Source organism: Leptosomus discolor, chromosome 2 (genome assembly GCF_034619465.1).
Source record: "Leptosomus discolor isolate bLepDis1 chromosome 2, bLepDis1.hap2, whole genome shotgun sequence".
Classification (NCBI taxonomy): Eukaryota; Metazoa; Chordata; class Aves; order Leptosomiformes; family Leptosomidae; genus Leptosomus; species Leptosomus discolor.
Window position 1 is genome coordinate 45,727,681 of NC_141392.1, and position 17,653 is coordinate 45,745,333.

The following is a 17,653-nucleotide window of genomic DNA, read 5'->3' on the forward strand; positions in this document are numbered from 1 at the left end:
GGGCCGGGTGGGGGGCGGCGGCCATGGCGTTGTCGCTGGGCGAAGGCGGGGGGAGCCGGCTGCGGCGGCAGCTGGAGTCGGGGGGCTTCGCGGCGGGGGAGTACGTGAAGCAGCTGTCGCAGCAGTCGGACGGGGACCGGGACCGGGACCGGGACCGGGACCTGCAGGAGCACCGGCAGCGCATCCAGGCGCTGAGCGAGGAGACGGCCCAGAGCCTGAAGCGCAACGTCTTCCAGAACTACCGGCAGTTCATCGAGACGGCGCGGGAGATCGGCTACGTGTGACGCGCGGAAAAGACTTTGCAACCCGAAAGGTTAGAAAGTAGGTATGTTTATTGCGCGCAGATGCACGTGGCGGGGGATCGCTCCGCCACAAACGTGCCTCCCCACCGTGGTCGCTTGTCCAGTACTTATACAGTTAAAGCGGTCGCCTGTTTCAAAACGCCTAAACATATTCATGCCCTATCCCCGAAAAGGCATTTTTTTCCGGTCCCTTCATTTCCATAATCTCCGCCTCGGGCTCCTCCTCGGTGCGCTTGCGCAGTTCGTGGGCAGGGGACTTCAGGGATGAAGGCCGTAGGTCTTCCTCGCTGTTGTACTCCTCACCTCTCCCCTGGAATCTCTAATTTGTCTGAGCTTGCAGTGCCAGACTGGTTTCAGCCTCGTCTGTCCTTGTGAGCACATCTGGCTGTCTCCTTTTTGTTCTTGTTTAGAGATGGATGTTAGCGAGCCTTCCTTAGCCCTTGTCTCCTCCTGCCTTTGACGCCTTTGAGCCGTGAATTTTGTCCTTGTTTCTGTCTTTTCTGTTTCCCTTATCAGCTTCTTTCTCAAGCAATTTGCAGGAGTTAGTGACTAATTGCTTCCTTGCATGCACGTTAGTTCTGGGGAGCAAATTTTAATAGTTTTCGCATTTTTCTGTGTAGCTCCCTATGAATATTTTTGATATATGTATATATTGGGTTATAAAACATGTTTTCTGTATGTCCCCCTATCAATTCCCCCCTTTTCTATTGAGTTAAGTAAATTCTTTTACTTGGCTATTCTGTCTGATTGGTATAATGCTTTGTACATTGTAGTTATTCTTGTAATTGTACGCCAAACCCGCATATATAGGGTCGCTACTAGAAATAATAAAATAGCGGTAGCTATCAGCAACACTACTCTTGGATGCATTAGGATATTGAAAAATCCGGTGGCTGAAGGTGACCACCCGAAAAGCATATCCCACCATTTGTGTTCTCCGTCCTTTTTTACCCTTTTCAAGACCCTACTTATCTCCTTTGCCTCATGATGAACAGTTATTAGAGTTTCCTGTGCATTATTCTTGGCTTCCTCTAATATCCGTATTAAGTCTGGGTGTTTCAACAATCTTTTTGTCCCTATAGGTGTGGGTTGTAGTTCAGAATCCGTGTATAGTTTGATCTCAGGATTTGGTGAGAAACCACAGGAGCCAAGTGGCTAAAGTCACATCCTGTGATGGTGGTAAAAGTACAAATAGAGAAATTCGAGTGATTCCTGGTGTCTGTTTCTACTCCTTCTACGGACACAAAACTACATGTTGTTCTTAAACAAGCACAACCTTTTCCTGCGTATACGACCACTGTTTTTGGACTGGCGTTTGGGCGAATTTCAAAGTGACGGACCTTTTGGTCGGTATCCAGGCAAATGTCTTGTGCGCTCGTGGTATTGCTCTCGCAGAGAAATCCCTGTTGCTCTCGTACAATACGGGATTCTAAATCAACTGTTTGCCATTTGTTCTCTACCTTTCGGGCCCATGTCCTGTGTTCAAAAGGATGAAGCAAAGTTTGACCATGATTTATTCCCAAGGCTATTATGGGATATATTAGAGTCACTGATGCCTTGTGGGTAGTTAACACGAGGGCAGGGACTGTGTGTGTGGTGGGGTTATAGGTAAAGTTTACTGTTTCCCACCAGGACTGGAGCTCTCTTGCCGTATCAGTGGCACTATCCCAAACTATTTTTCGTATTTCTGTGGGGAAGACCCCTTCCTCTCCTTCCCTTATAATAGAGATGCGGTTCTTGATTGCATCCACAGCTGGGCCTGGATACAGCTCAGGGCCAGTGAGATATTACTTTGGAGCCCTCTAATTGCATCTGTAGTGATATTATGATCCCTTATGTTTGCCCGTTCCCAGTCCGGTAAAACTTCCGACACCAACCATTGGGGAGCTCCTAGGGAGCTAATAGGGAGGATTGTAATGGCTGTTGTCGTTTGGACAGATCAGCGGTAGAGGCAGCTAATTTGTCAATGATCACTTCTGAACCTGTGGTATTTAGAACCCCGGGTCCTGTCCCTAACACCCCAGCTACATCCCGTGGTATTCGCCTTTGAAAAATATCCGTTCTCCTGCGTAGCCAAGTGGCCCACCCTTCATAGGAAGTCCATAAGAAAGGGGAACACAATGGTTGTCTTTCTGAAACACTAGTTTGCATCATCAGTTTCGCCCTCTCTAGAGACCACTCTGGGTTAAATAATACTTGTTGCTGACCTGTATTTCTGATGACATACGGACCAATCTCATAAATCTTAGATTCGAGTTTGGTTTGGGTTCGGACTGTTTGAGTGCTCGTATCAGCTGTATAGGTTGTGCAGGGCCCCACTGTCGTAGAAGGTACAGCATCTATCTTAAATTTAAAGGATAATCCTATTTCACCGCGTGCCCAGGCGCGTGTTACAAAGACAGGATGCGTTAGAGTAAAATTATGCCAACAATCCAAAATACTGCAAGGCTTTCTGTTTGTTGTGTTTGTTATTATACTGGATACAGATCTCTGGTTTGCCCTTTTGTAGGAGTTTCCGTGAATTACTCAGCATCCTACGCTTATGTTTTGACCCAGCATTCCCTGCAGTTGAGGCATCGTTCTCTGAAGGTCTGTGCTCCAATAATTTTCGGGGTACGCTTCATTTCTCTGCGTAACCACGGTGGCAAGGCTTAAGCTTTTTCTATCAGAGAGCGGTCCCATATCCCCAGTATATGCAGTGTGAGCTTGGGTGCGTGGCCATTCTGGGGTGTTACCGTTCGACCCCTGGGTTACTATAACTACCAATACAGTAATTTTCCTGACTAAATCTTGGCAGGCCGAGTTACTGAACGCTTCCGGCTGCAATATTCTCATTTCGCTCGGCGAAGCTTTAGTTTCAGTTCATCCTCACCCTGTGTTACTTTCCAAGGAGTTTTGGGAGCTTTCTTCACTCGGGAGTGGTGAATCCAGGTGCATTGTTCCCTGATCTTGGTTGCCGTGAAAGAGGTGAGAAGCACTTGGTATGGTCCTTTGCCACTGTGGCTCCAAAGTTTTCTCTGTAAGAGACTTAACATACCCATAGTCTCCAGGTTGCATGTTATGCACTGGCCCATCCAAACCCCTGCATCGGGTTCCAAACACCTGTTTTTCACTTTTACGAAGCTGTTTCCCTAATGCCACCATATAGGAAGTCATCGATTCTTCGCCAGTTTGTGAAGAGGTTCCCTTTTGTACCCCATAGGGTCGCCCGTATGGGATTTCAAATGGGCTTAGCCCTTCTTTAGCTCGGGGTCTAGTTCGTATCCATAGCATTGCTAGGGGTAGAGGTTGTGGCCAGGCCAAATTGGTTTCTTGTCCTAATTTAACCATCTGTTGTTTAATCAGGTGATTCATTTTCTCCACCTGGCCACTAGATTGTGGCCGGTATGGAGTGTGTAGTGGCCAATCTGTCCCTAGATGGTGGCTTATTTGTTGCACAACTTTGGAGATGAAGTGCGGCCCTGTATCTGAGGACATCACCGCTGGGACTCCAAACCTGGGTATGATTTCTTGTAGCAACACCTTGGTCACCTCTCGAGCTTTAGCTGTTCTGCATGGGAAGGCTTGTGGCCAGCCCGAAAAGGTATCAGTTAGCACAAGCAAGTATTTATACCCCCCCTTTTCTAGGAAGTTCCGAGAAATCAGTTTGCCAATGTTGTCCCGGACAATTCCCTTTCCCAGTTTGGCCCGTTTCTGGTTTTGGGACAATTTTTGGATTAGTCTGGAGGCAAAGGTCACGTTGCTGAGTCGCTTGTCTGACTGTCTGTGGTGTATAAATTTTGAGCTGTCACGGGTCTGATAAGGTATTTGTATAATGCCTCCGCCCCGCAGTGTCCCTTCTTGTGTTCCTTCCGGACCAATGGCCAAACCGTATAAGAGGGGGGGACTGTGAGTTTCCCGTGTGATGTTACAGCCCACCCGTCCTCATTGTATGTTCCTTCCAAATCTGTGATTAACTTTCGATCCTCCTTAGTGTATTCTGCCTTACCTTCTAGGGTTATCTGTCCATCTGGGGCTAGTGCTCCCTCTACCTTTACCGTTTCTTTAGCTGCCCGTTTTGCCTCTCTGTCCGCCAGTTTGTTTCCTCTTTCCAATTTGGTGCTCACTTTCTGGTGTGCCCTAATGTGCGTAATTGCCCCTTTTTCAGGAAGTTGGACTGCATTCCAAAGTCTTAAAATTTCCTTCGCGTGCTTGATAGTCTTTCTTTCCTTGGGAGTTCAACAGTCCTCGCTCCTTCCAAATTGCTCCGTGGGCATGTACCCCTCCAAAGGCGTATTTAGAATCAGTCCAAACATTCACAGCCTTTCCTTCGGCCCTCTGCAGGGCTCGAGTGAGGGCTATGATCTCGGCCTTTTGTGCTGAAGCGTCAGCCGGTAGTGGTCCAGATTCTATTACCTTTTCAGTAGCGGTGATGACGTACGCAGAACGTCGTTTTCTGCCCAGGATATAGCTGCTCCCGTCTGTGAACCAGTGCTCTACCCCATCCGTGGGGGTATCCTTTAGGTCAATGCGGCTAGAGTACGTGGCCTCAATCGTCTCGAGGCAGTCGTGGTCCACTGGTTCTCCAGTCTTCCCGCTAAGAAATGGAGCTGGGTTGACCACGTTAGCGGTCACAATCTCAACATCGTTCTGCTCGACCACGACAGCTTGATATTTCAGGAGTCTCTGTGGGGAGAGCCCATGTCCCCCTTTTACTTCAAGGACTGTAGACACCGTGTGAGATACTAAACCAGGCATTTTCTGACCCCGGGTAAACTTCCGAGCTTCCTGAACGTTCAGGATGACTGCTGCTACCGCCCTTAGGCAGCCAGGCCACCCTTTGGCCGCAGCATCCAGTTGTTTGGAGAAGTATGCCACAGCTCGTCTGTCTGGTCCCAGGTCTTGTGCCAGTACTCCTAATGGTATTCCCTGCTTTTCATGGGAAAATAGGAGCAATGGTCCCCTCGCATCAGGGAGTGCCAGTGCAGGTGCTGACATCAGGGCCTCCTTCAGCCGATGGAATGCCCGATCTGACTCAGCATCCCACTGGAGGTGACTTGAAGTGGATTTTATCAAGGAATACAGTGGTTTGACCAGCAGGCCATAGTCATGTATCCAGAGCCGGCAGCACCCCGTCGTTCCCAGGAAGGTCCGCAGTTCTTTTACAGTCTGTGGCCGAGGGGTCTGGCATATGGCTTCTTTCTGGGCTTGCCCCAAGGACCGTTGCCCTGCACTGATCTCACACCCTAAGTACGTAACCTGCTGCAAAGTCACTTGTGCCTTGTTTCGAGACACTCGGTACCCCTGAAGCCCAAGAAAGTTTAATAAACCTACAGTCCAGGTGACACAGGCTTCTCTGGTTTTAGTTGCAACGAGGATGTCATCCACGTATTGTGGTATTTTTCCTTCTTCCGCTGGTGGTTCCCATCATTCCAAATCTTTCGCTAGTAGGTTCCCGAAGATGGTAGGGCTGTTCTTGAAAGCTTGTGGCAACACCGTCCATGTGAGCTGGGTCTTCCGACCACTCTTAGGGTTTTCCCGCTCGAATGCAAAAATTTTCTGACTGGCTTCATGGAGAGGGAGGCAAAAGAAGGCATCTTTTACCTCTAAAACTGTAAACCAAATTACATCAGGAGTTAAGGTGATTAGCAAGGTATATGGATTGGCAACCACGGGGTAGAGATCCTCTGTTATTTTGTTAATGGCCCTCGGATCTTGGACTATTCGATAGGACCCATCTGGTTTTCGGGCCGGGAGAATGGGGGTATTGAACTCCGATTCGCATTCCCTCAATAAGCCCAGTTCTAAGCATCGCTCTCTTTTCGGGCGAATCCCTTCCCTGTCTTCTTTCTTTAGTGGGTATTGTTTGATTCTTACCCCTCTCTGTCCGTCCTTCAAATTTATTGGTTGGGCATTCTTGGCACGTCCTGGGGCATCAGTCGCCCAAACCCCGGGGCAGAGCTGATTGATGATCTCCTCGTGGATTTGTCCTTCTATGGGAATATTAACCAAAGGCAAGCTCCTTATTTGTACATATTGACCATCATTTACCTCCAGAGTAATCTCACCCTTTTTGAATTTTATCATGGCCTCCAGCTGTTCCAGTAGGTCCCTTCCCAACAGGGAATCTGGTGAATTTGGCATATACAAAAATTGATGGGTGCCTACCTGCTTGCCCAGTTTACATTTTAATGGTTCAAAAAAATAAGCTTTTTCGCTCTGGCCAGTCGCTCCTTTTGCCATGACATAGTCGTTTCCTAAAGGCATTAAAGCTTGATTCAAAACTGAGTATGTTGCCCCCGTATCAACTAGAAACTCCATTTTTTTTCTTGTTTTTCTCCTAATTTCATTGTAATCCATGGATCCTCTAGGCAGTCCTCCTTCCCATGTGCGATCGTTTTTCTTGGGTTATCGCGCCACCTAGTGTTCCCCTGACGCTGTCGCTCCGGACATTCCCTTTTCCAGTGAGCAGTCTTTCTACATATAACACGTTGATCCCTGCTCAGGGGCGCCGGTCGGCGTCCCGTCCTGGGTTTAGGTTTCCCTTCTCTCTCTTCTCTGACTCCTGCCACCAATTTGCCTAGACTCTGCTTATAATTGTCCTCTCTGTGGCTGAACACCCTCCAAGCTTCTTCCAATAACACTTCCAAGTTTTGAGTGCTCCTCACCTCTCCCCTGGAATCTCTAATTTGTCTGAGCTTGCAGTGCCAGTCTGGTTGCAGCCTGGTCTGTCCTTGTGAGCACATCTGGCTGTCTCCTTTTTGTTCTTCTTTAGAGATGGATGTTAGCGAACCTTCGTTAGCCCTTGTCTCCTCCTGCCTTTGACGCCTTTGAGCCATCAATTATGTCCTTGTTTCTGTCTTTTCTGTTTCCCTTATCAGCTTCTTTCTCAAGCAGTTTGCAGGGGTTAGTGACTAATTGCTTCCTTGCGTGCATGTTAGTTCTGGGGAGCTAGTTTTAATAGTTTTCGCTTTTTTCGGTGTAGCTCCCTATGAATATTTTTGAGAGATATATATATTCGTTTATAAGATATATTTTCTGTATGTCCCCGTATCACCGGGACCTGCAGGAGCACCGGCAGCGCATCCAGGCGCTGAGCGAGGAGACGGCCCAGAGCCTGAAGCGCAACGTCTACCAGAACTACCGGCAGTTCATCGAGACGGTGCGGGAGATCGGCTACCTGGAGAGCGAGATGTACCAGCTCAGCCACATCCTCACCGAGCAGAAGGGCATCATGGAGACCGTCACCCAGGCCCTGCTCCAGGCCGACCGCGACGACCCCGCCCTGGGCACACGCCGCGCTGCCGCCGCCGCCCCCTTCCTGCCGCTGTTGGCAAAGGAGGCCGCAGCCAGCGAGGAGAAGCGGCAGCGCACGCTCACCACCCTCCTGGAGAAGGTGGAGGGCTGCCGCGACCTCCTTCCTGAGAGCCCCGGCAAGTACCTGGTCTGCGACGGCGACCTGGTGGAGTACGATGCTGACCACATGGCGCAGATCCAGCGGGTGCATGCCTTCCTCATGAACGACTGCCTGCTCGTGGCCACTGCCCTGCGCAACCGCTGTGGTGCCTACCGCTACGATGCCCTCTACCCCCTGGATGGGCTGGCTGTGGTCAACGTCAAGGACAACCCGCCCATGAAGGACATGTTCAAGCTGCTCACGTTCCCCGAGAGCCGCGTTTTCCAGGCCGAGAACGCCAAGATCAAGAAGGAGTGGTTGGAGGTGCCGGAGGAGACCAAGCGCAACCGGGCCCTCAGCGAGAAGCGACGCCTGGAGCAGGAGGCCCTGCCCCGGCCTGCCCCGCCGCCCACCGAATCCACCAACCCCTTCGAGGAGGAGGAGGAAGAGCCCTCTGCTGGGGAGGAGGTGGTTGGCCTCTCACTTGAGTGGATCCAGGAGCTGCCCGAGGACCTGGATGTCTGCATCGCTCAGCGGGACTTTGAGGGGGCGGTGGACCTCTTGGATAAACTCAACGAGTACCTGGGGGACAAGCCTGTGAGCCAGCCCTGAAGGAGCTGCGGGCCAAGGTGGATGAGCGGGTCCGGCAGCTTACAGATGTGCTGGTGTTTGAGCTGTCTCCAGACCGCTCGCTGCGGGGAGGGCCGCGGGCCACCCACCGAGCCGTGTCTCAGCTCATCCGCTTGGACCAGTCCACCAAGGCCTGTGAGCTCTTCCTGAAGAACCGGGCGGCCGCGGTGCAGACGGCCGGGCGGCCGCGGTGCAGACGGCCGTCCGACAGCTGCGCATCGAGGGTGCCACGCTGCTCTACATCCACAAGCTCTGCCACGTCTTCTTCACCAGCCTTCTGGAGACGGCGAGAGAGTTTGAGACGGACTTCGCTGGCAACAATGGCTGCTACTCGGCCTTCGTTGTCTGGGCCCGCTCTTCCATGAGGATGTTTGTAGACGCCTTCAGTAAGCAAGTGTTTGATAGTAAAGAGAGCGTGTCAACTGCGGCAGAGTGCGTCAAGGTAAGAGGGTCCAAAGAGGGTGGTGTGACGTGATAACCAAAACAAAGGCTGCATAGCTCGTAAATCCTCTTTTCTAGCCCTAGTTTAGTTGGCTTTTGAGTACAAGAACCAGGGGTAGCGATCGTGAAACTTCTCCCAACTGCTTACAAAATATTCCATCCACCTCTTCATCCTGGCTGGGTGGTCTGTAACAGATTCCCACCGCAATATCAGCCTTATGTGCCTGTCCTCTGGTCCTTACCCATAGTGACTCGACCCTGTCATCACTGACATTAACTTGTGTGCATGATGTTACAGAGGAATGCACATTATCACTTTTAAAACGTGTTATAAAGCAGACTATTTCTATTACCCATCTTCTTGCAAGATACTAAGGAATTTTTATTAGCCCGGAGAAAAATTCTGCTTCCCGCTCCTTCATCACAACTCATCAGACATTACAAAAACTTCCTAGATAACATTTCCATAAAGTAAAAAATAGTTGAAAATAAATTTTGACCTTCAAGATTTCTTGCCCAATAACCAGGTTCAAGACAACTTAAGAGCAACCTCTTACAATAATGAAATAGCTAAGTAACCCCCACCTAGTTTAACCTCTAGAAATGTTATCATCCGAATCAGTCTGAGCAATTCCAGTGGAACACTACAGCACGAGATGGCTTTCGCCTTTAGCTTGCAGAACCATGTGTTGACAAATAGCTTGCACACATTTGAACTCTCTCATACCTGATTTGTCTTGGAGATCAAGTATATTTGTTTCTCAGGTGTCCAGTCAGGCAACTTATTTTGCAGTTCAGTGAAGCATGTTTGTTCAACGTTCGTGACCAGTTTGTGGTGTTACAGACAGTATCTAAACTCACTCAGGACAAAGCCAACTGAGACAGAAGATGACATTTCTGACAAAATTTACCAGTATATTTTAAAACCATACTGGTAATCATTATTAGAACTGTGGGAAGGACACTGTATTCAAGAACAAAACCTTACACAAACAGCATTCACAGTAATATACCCCCAAAACCTGTTCATAATAGCCTGCCATAGGTAGCCACTGCAAAGCCTATCCACCCAGCTCTTTGTCACCCTTCTCTCTGTATCGAAAAGATCTTGGCATCATAATACTTCATTTTGAAAACACGCATCGGCAGAGGTGATCTTTTTCCACAGCCGCTCCAGAATTGCTCAAATGTTTTGAAAACAGATCTAATTTAGGACGTTTGAGTGTTTGAGACAGGTCAGTTCCCACATTTGTTTTCTATTTGTTGTTCAAATGAACACCACTGATGTGTAAAAAAAAAAAAAAAAAAAAAAAAAAAAAAAAAAAAAAAAAATCCATTTAACAATACTCACAATCCTCCCTTCTTTTATCAGTTGCATTGGGAAAGAGAAACCAGGAAACTGATGAGAACAATAGTAAGGGAAATAGCTCTCAAAAAATGCTTCACGACACGAGAGACCATTCATGATCCGAATCTAGAGCCCATCTTAAAAACATACGGTAGCACAAATACTTCTGGGTAGTACTGTCCTTGTTAATGTCAGCTTTCACTGGGAACGCTGACAGATACTGCCCTTTTAAGAAGGAAGTATGGAAAATGAACAGGCCGAATTAAGTTTTGGAATCAGTATTTTTAAAATTTTCCACAGAAATGCAACAGAAGTGAAACTGTACTAAAAAATAGGATGGAGGAAGCGGAGGTTGACGCTGTCTGTGTTCACCAACACCTGTTTTTACATTTATTACATGAAATTTAAGAAGGAGAAGTGTCAATAGAGAAAAGATCTATTAAACCAGGTTGTTACTTGTTACATAAGTAAGCCCACTGGTGAGTAACACAAGATGGCCACAACTGCCATGTAAAACCCCGGCTTAAGGAACATTGAAAATGCAGTACCAGTTTATTCAGCATATGCAAGAACAATCCAGTTCCCGTTAAACACCTGTAGCATCAGCATTTAAAAAAATACACCAATGTTTAAAGAAAGTTAAGGTATCGCTCGTCAAATTCCATTGCACATCACTTTATTTCCCCATTTCAAAAGGGAGCAGCAAGTAATTAATTTACATAAATAAGGCAAACCTGCATCCAAGGGTAACACAGCCATTTAAAGTTGTAGAAACAATGCAGGAAACAGCAGAATTTATTTTTTCTTTTCTTTAAAGAAACGTATTTACAAGCAGGTTTTGCAAGGAAGGAATCAAGCTGCTGTTGAACCTGTTAAATACTTTCAGTGCGGCAAGAGAACTGTTAACATTTCAGAAAGTTTACTCAGAACACATCTGCTTCGCACTTACGACTTTTCACAGCACAACGGTTTCATTCCTCAACGGACTGGCTTGTTGGATCCCAATCGCCAAGCTGGCTGGCTTCCAGAAGCAGCAAAATGGACTGACAGCTAATGTCAATTTAATGCCATTTGGACTTGTAAAGGACTGGAAGTTTAACTGAAAGATCATGAAGGCTTTTATGACATGGCCGGGAACAGTCTGTACCAGTATTGCTAGCAGTACTCCTTGCAAGTTTTACTTGCTGGTGTCAGGATATGGCGGTCAGTTACTTATGCACGTTAATACCTATATCCTAAAAAACTAGTGAACTTTCAACATAGGGTTTGTGTAAAGCATCAGAAAGAGCGGGAGGAGAATCTAGCTGGGATCCTGACCAAAAGACACATGAGAGACTGAAGTTCATGAGCTTCCATTTGACTTGTAACAGTATGCCTCATTTTTAAAGCCCTTTTGAAAACAGGCCTCAAATGATTTTTTTTTTTTTTTAATGGAGCCCTTCGGGGTAGATGAGGAGAAGGCCTTACAAAGTATCCTGAGGTGAGAGGGTCCACCTGAGAGTGTAATTGTGCAAAATATTTACAATTCTAAACAATACCTGCTACAATTACATTGCCATAAACAGAAGGCTTCTTATTTGTTATAAGTGGTTAACTCTAAGAGGTGGCCACTTTAAGTGGCCAAAAACACTTTAAAAAAAAAGAAAAAATCCAAGTCAAAGGGGTCTTAAGAACAAAGATAAATTAGCAAGATAAAAAATGTTTCACTTGTAAAAGCTGCCTCAAAAATACGCAGTTCAGCACATAGCCACCTTCTCTTGTATTACCCAGCTTCTGCAGCAAGAACGTTGGCGCAAACATCCATCTTCTAAAACCTGAGTATTCAAGTCTTTGGAACACAAGTAGCAGCTCACTCCTTAGTCAGCGCTGATGTGCAGCTCCACCAAATTTGCTGTTGAGCCTGCTGCCCAGTAGTTTAAATTCCAGTTCAGAAAAGGCATGTAGGGAAGTAACCACAGCTAACCAAAACCTGAGCAAAGGAGTTTTCAAGTCATGTTTTCCGTCCTGGTGTATCTTTTTGAGACAACTGTCTGAACGGTTTTATGCGAGACAAAAATCGAGGTGTCTATTTATGTCAGGCTCCAAAACCTCGGCCTGGCAAACAGGACAGATGACTATTTCATCCTGCCTTACAGCAGTGCTGGAACTTGCAGAGGACGTGGCAGATTCGGCTTTGGTTTTCATAGCTGTGTTTATACAGGTACCCGCTTTTTTAATGAAATAGTTTTCAAAGGCAGTTTGGTCTTCCGTTTTTGGCCATTGCTGCAGAGTACTAGCACACTCAGAATCTTCTTCCTCAGGTGCAACCTGAGCTGCTGTTGTCTGCTCAAAAGGAACTTGTTTCGGTGGCCTGTCAGAAAACGGATTAACCCTATAGTCATGTGCAGAACCTTGGTTTCATTTTCCATCCGTAACACGAGCAATTTTAGCAGGCAATTCACTAACGTCCTCGTAAGCTTCTGTTTGAGCAACAGAGAGTTCAGGAAACTCACGCTTTGAAGCCAAGTTGATTTTGTCCCTGGCGTCATCAGTATGAAGTTGAAAGATGCCACTACGGGGCGATTTTTCGAATTTTATCTCGTTTTTAGGGACTGGTATTGTCCCGACTCCTGAACAATGTGGTGAATCGGCTGTTCCGGTGTTTCTAACACTGCTGCTGGAAGTCGTGCTTTTTTCCGAGAGTCCACTGTCTCCCCCTCCAAGCCGATAGCCCTTTCCACTAAAAGGCACCAGATCTTGCGTATCGTGCGTTTGCTTCTTGTCTGCAAAATAAGAAGACAATCCAATAAGAAAAGTTATTAAGTTTTGGTCGCGGTAGTGACCGACACCGACAAAAATATATGCAAGAAGGCAGCCTTTATTAAGTTACAAAAGCCATGATGGCCGAGCTGGCGCAGCAGAAAAAACCTACCCTTTTATCACCTTTCTTATCTGTCCAGCGGTTCCTGCACTAAGGCTGCTAAAATGATTCGCTCAATAGCTCTGTCCATTCACCTCTGTTCACATACTGATTGGCTGGTGCTCCTACTGGATTTCCCAGTTCATCTACTGTTCTCTTGCCAGATTTCTGCTCTGTGGTATTCACTTGTTTAGTCTCTTCTTGCTCAGTCTCTTATCACCTCCTCAAACCTGTTTACAACATTCTTCATCCACTTCTTTCATCTTCTGGCGGGTATACTGGGATGCTGTCGAGGCCAATTTCACCTTCCTCAGCCAGGCTATCCCCAACAAGTTTTTCATCTATAAATCACGGTTTTGCTCTTTTATGGGCTTCACCTTAAAAATCTGCCGCTTGGAAATAGCGCGGCAAACTAAACCTTTTGCGAACAATTAAGTTGAGAAGGAGCCTAGAAATGCACAAATAAAATAGGCGCTGTTCTTTGCTACATAACAGTAATACCTAAACAAAGCTTATGTAGCGGTTGATCTGTATTTGCTCAAGGAACTGTTTGGACAAAAACAGTTTGGAAAAGAAAAATAGAATTATTTTTCAATACCTTTGTAAGTTGCCGTGGAATTTGGAAGTTTTGCTGCTCGAGTTTTCCCCTTGGATTTCTTAGAGAAGTTCTCTGGCTCCTTCACTTTTGTGAATGTACCTCCACATGTCTGTTGATGCTCAGCCCACCAAGCATCTCGTGCAGAGGGCGCTCTATTCATTGAACGTTTCACATATCCAAAGTACGGTTTTCTATCTTGACAGGGGCCATTGCATCGCCACCAGTGCTGGCGGTAAAAGTCCACCTCCTTATGAAAAGAATGTCTGATCTAGGTTTTTAAAAAAAAAAAAAAAAAACACAAACAAAAAACCCAACAAAAACCAAAACCCAGCAGCAGTCATTCAGAAAGTTTCTAATTTTACGCCACTAGCTCTACAGTATTTTTTAAAAACTGTATTACTACTTCATTCCTTCCGTTACTGCGGTGATTTTTACATTACCAGTGAAAAGAGCTGATCCTGGGTAAAATTTGATCGACATTTACCTAGCATTAAAACAAAGCTTTAAAAAACCGGACAGGATGTGTAGGAAGAGGTCCTGGCTATCTTGTCTGAACTGCAGTACAGTCACTTGGAAAATCTATCTACAGTTTCACCCTAAATGACGTACTGTTTAGAATGCACTGTAAACAATACCAGTATGGCATTCTCCCTCCAGCTATTCTCTTAGTTGATCTTATCAGACACATTACTTTTAAAGATCATCCACCCATTAGCCTCTACCGATATCAATCTTAGCTAAAACAGACTGCTCTTCCCCAAATGCTTTTCTGAACACGAAGCTATTCTGTCCCTGGTATCGTTAAGCTGTTTCAAGTTTAAAACAAAACTTTTAACGAAAAATACTTACAGGGGGTATACTTGAAAATTATATGACTAACAACTCGCTGCATCTTCCTCAACCTGCTCCCACCGTCATCCCCAACAAAATAACTATGGAACTGGCATACACTTGGATGCCCAATTTGTATCGCTACCAACTGTGGAGTGTCTAACAAGAACAAGTGTACTACTCATAGCACACCAGGCGTACTAAAAAACCAAATCATCAAGAAACCTCTATTAAATCAGGTTAACTGGATTATGCTTACTGTGACATTGGCTCCACTCAAGTGATTAATGCGATGCATGTGTTTGCGGAACTCTGGTCCGTGAGGTTCACGATCTTTGTTATTATTAGTAACAAAAAGCAGGGCGTGGATCATTTCATGCAACAGTGTCTGAAATGATGAAAACCATTAGCTATTTACTGAAAAGGAGCACATATCATTTCAAAATTAGGCTGGAAGCATTTCACTCCTCTGCATTTATCTTGGTACCGATCTAGCTTTCATGCATTCACATTCAGTCTGGGTCATAAAAGCATAATATACTTATTCTACCTGCCAAATCAAATTACCTCTATTCCCATACCACCAAAACATGCTGGAGAATATTACTACAGGAAGTGACATTCCCAAAAAGAGGAGAGAATCTTAAGTCAGATCTTGAAAGAAGGCATCCCCTCCCCAACCCAAGAAAAGAGAGACTTGTGGGAAAGCTGAAACTCTATACAGCATTTCTGTTCATGAAGGAAATTCAAATGCTGAGCCAATTCAAAGCAGCAACCCTGACAGAGGCGCAAATTTATGTTTACAGTCATATCCTATATCCTTATTTTCTGCTGTTGGCCTTTTGACCTAAAAGATGAAACTACAGCCGTTTTCTGATCTTGCTTCCAGTGCCTGTTTGGTTTTAATATTAAAGGAGAGTTTAGGAGTAAAAGAGTTGGGTGTTTTTTTTCCTTTATAAAGTCAGGACAATAAACAAGTGACTTCAGATTCCTACTCAGAGTTGCCCATTTAGAAACATGAAACTGAAAGATTACCATGATATTGCAACACAAACGTGTCAAGAAAGCCACCACTATTTTACGACCTATAAGCCACTGTATATAAGAATGCCATGTGACATGTAAAATGTTGGTATGGAGCGGGGGGAGGCACCGTACGTTTTATCTGCATATTCATGAGCAATCTTGAGATACCTCAACAAGATCCCTCCTTGGTCTTAACTTCAGGAGCGGCTCACTTAGACGAATGGAACACGTTCCACTTTTTTGGTCACAGTGACACACTCCCACAGAGCTGAAAGAGACACAGAAGACAACATGAAAAGCTACTTGTTTCTGTAGCACGTGAAGGACATTGAGAATTGGAGTTAAAATGCCTTTCCCTTCCAACACATGCTAGGTAACTCAGAACGTGAAAAAGCACTTTTAGCAATACTCAACGTCATAAAGCAAAAAAAAAAAAAAGCAGCCCCCAAGCTCCTTAGAATAACTCTATTAGATCTCTTGCAATCACTTAATTCAAAGCTGGCAATCCTGAAAGAAAAAGGAAAAAAAATCACAATGGACTGCTCCAAGCTAACCTGTTCAGGAGGCAGAGGACTGTTTCCATTAGAACTCCTGATGGAGTGAAATACATAAGAGAGAGGCTGGAGATTCACAGCAGCCAGCACCAACTGAACTGCTGGTTGCCACAGTTTCGCCCCCTCGCCCTCTCCCACCTTTTGAGGTGTTACTGAACCTTCACACACGACCACTTCTGCATGCTAATCCAGCAGAACGCACCTCATTTATTATTTTTTGTCGTCCCCGAGCTAGTCCTCTACCAGTTCAGTATCCGAGTATTTCAAAGTGTCCAAAGAGTGCTACAACCAGCAGAGGACGAGAGGGGGCAGGACTCCAGCAGCCAGCAACGGCATCAGCTGACCTGCTGCAGAACTGCCGCCAAGCTTTTTTTAAATTTCAGATTTCTCGCTTATTCCCTTTCCTAGTCTGTTCTAAGCCTTGTTAATACACTCCTATCATTTCACACCTGCCTTTCTGCCATGCTGTAAAGCTATCATAAAATCTGAGAACAAGAAAAATGACAGCAACACAAGAACGTTCTTTCAAGTTTGAACATACACAGGGTAGGACCAAGTCATTCATTCCCCTTGAAGTCCCCTCCAGTTTTGCCCGCAGCAGGGGAAGAGCCGTTTCTAGCCGCCAAGGGCGAGAAATGCAGGACAAAACAGGCAACGCCAGTGACCAAGTCACGTCCTGGGGTCCAAACTACGTTAGAAAAGCAGGACGTTGAGCAGCTGGAGGAGAAGCTGCGGCACTCGGACATCGTGCCTAGGAAGCCGCAGTTCGGAACAGCTCAGTGACAAGTGACAGCTCCCCCTCCCCGAAACCCACCGCGCTACCACGAGAGGAGCTGCTGCTTACCTGACCGGTCACAGCCTCTGCCGACAGCCCCGGCACGGCACCGGCACACGCCGCCGGGGCCCTTCAGAGGCACGGCAGCTTCTGAAACCCCGGGCCGGCAACACCGCTCGCTTCCCCCTCCGCCTTCCCGCTCCCGGCGGGCCCGCCCCTCGCCCCTGCTCCCCGCCGGCGCCCCCCCGAGAGCCCCGGCCCCCTTCGCCCCAATCCGACCCGACCAGAGGTCTTACACGGTCATGCGCGGGCTCCACGACACCTCCACGCCCCCCAGCAGCCCCCAGAAGAACGCATCGTTGAACTCCACGAAGAGGCTGTGCACGTCGGGGATGGGGTCCAGCAGCTCCCACGCCTCGTCCACCACCGAGAGCGGGCGGGGCTGCGAGGAGCCCCACGAGGCCACAGGGCGCTCCGCTACCGCTGCTGTGCCGGGGCTGGCCTCCGCCTCCTCCGGCTCGCCCACCACTACTTCCCACTGCTCCTCGATCCACAGCTCCACCTCGAAGTCATCTGCGCCTTCCTCCATCCCGCACAACGCCAGCGAGCGGCCGCCCAACCGCCCCGCCGGCTCCGGCACCCCTGAGCACAGCCGCGCTACGACGCAAACAACGCCACGCCCCCTGCGCGTGCAGCCCCCAACGGACTCCCCTCGGACGCGTGCGCGTGCCGGGAGCCGCGCGGCACGCGCCGCGGGTTTCGTGCCGCGCGGCACGCCTCGCGCGGCACGCCTCGCGCGCCATGCCTCGCGCGCCGCGCCACGCCTCCCCGGTGGCCCGGCCCGGCCCGGCCCGGCCCGGCCCTGCCTCGCCCC

At 47.6% G+C, this 17,653-nt stretch overlaps 2 protein-coding genes and 1 pseudogene across 2 annotated transcripts; 1 reads left to right on the forward strand and 2 right to left on the reverse strand.

The window, feature by feature from the left end:
• Positions 1 to 23: 23 nt before the first annotated feature.
• LOC147415978 (exocyst complex component 8-like) lies at positions 24 to 11,518 on the forward strand. Its single transcript, XM_086461001.1, is given in 5 exon segments — positions 24 to 135; positions 7,337 to 8,284; positions 8,287 to 8,462; positions 8,465 to 8,749; positions 10,914 to 11,518. Coding segments are annotated over 5 exon segments (1,758 nt in total). The 3' UTR covers positions 11,151 to 11,518.
• LOC147415979 (uncharacterized) lies at positions 239 to 2,453 on the reverse strand. Its single transcript, XM_086461837.1, is given in 5 exon segments — positions 239 to 274; positions 1,161 to 1,405; positions 1,408 to 2,029; positions 2,032 to 2,202; positions 2,205 to 2,453. Coding segments are annotated over 5 exon segments (1,323 nt in total).
• Positions 11,519 to 11,928: 410 nt separating the features above from the next.
• LOC147415980 (DNA-dependent metalloprotease SPRTN-like) lies at positions 11,929 to 17,368 on the reverse strand (annotated as a pseudogene).
• Between the last annotated feature and the right edge of the window lie 285 nt (positions 17,369 to 17,653).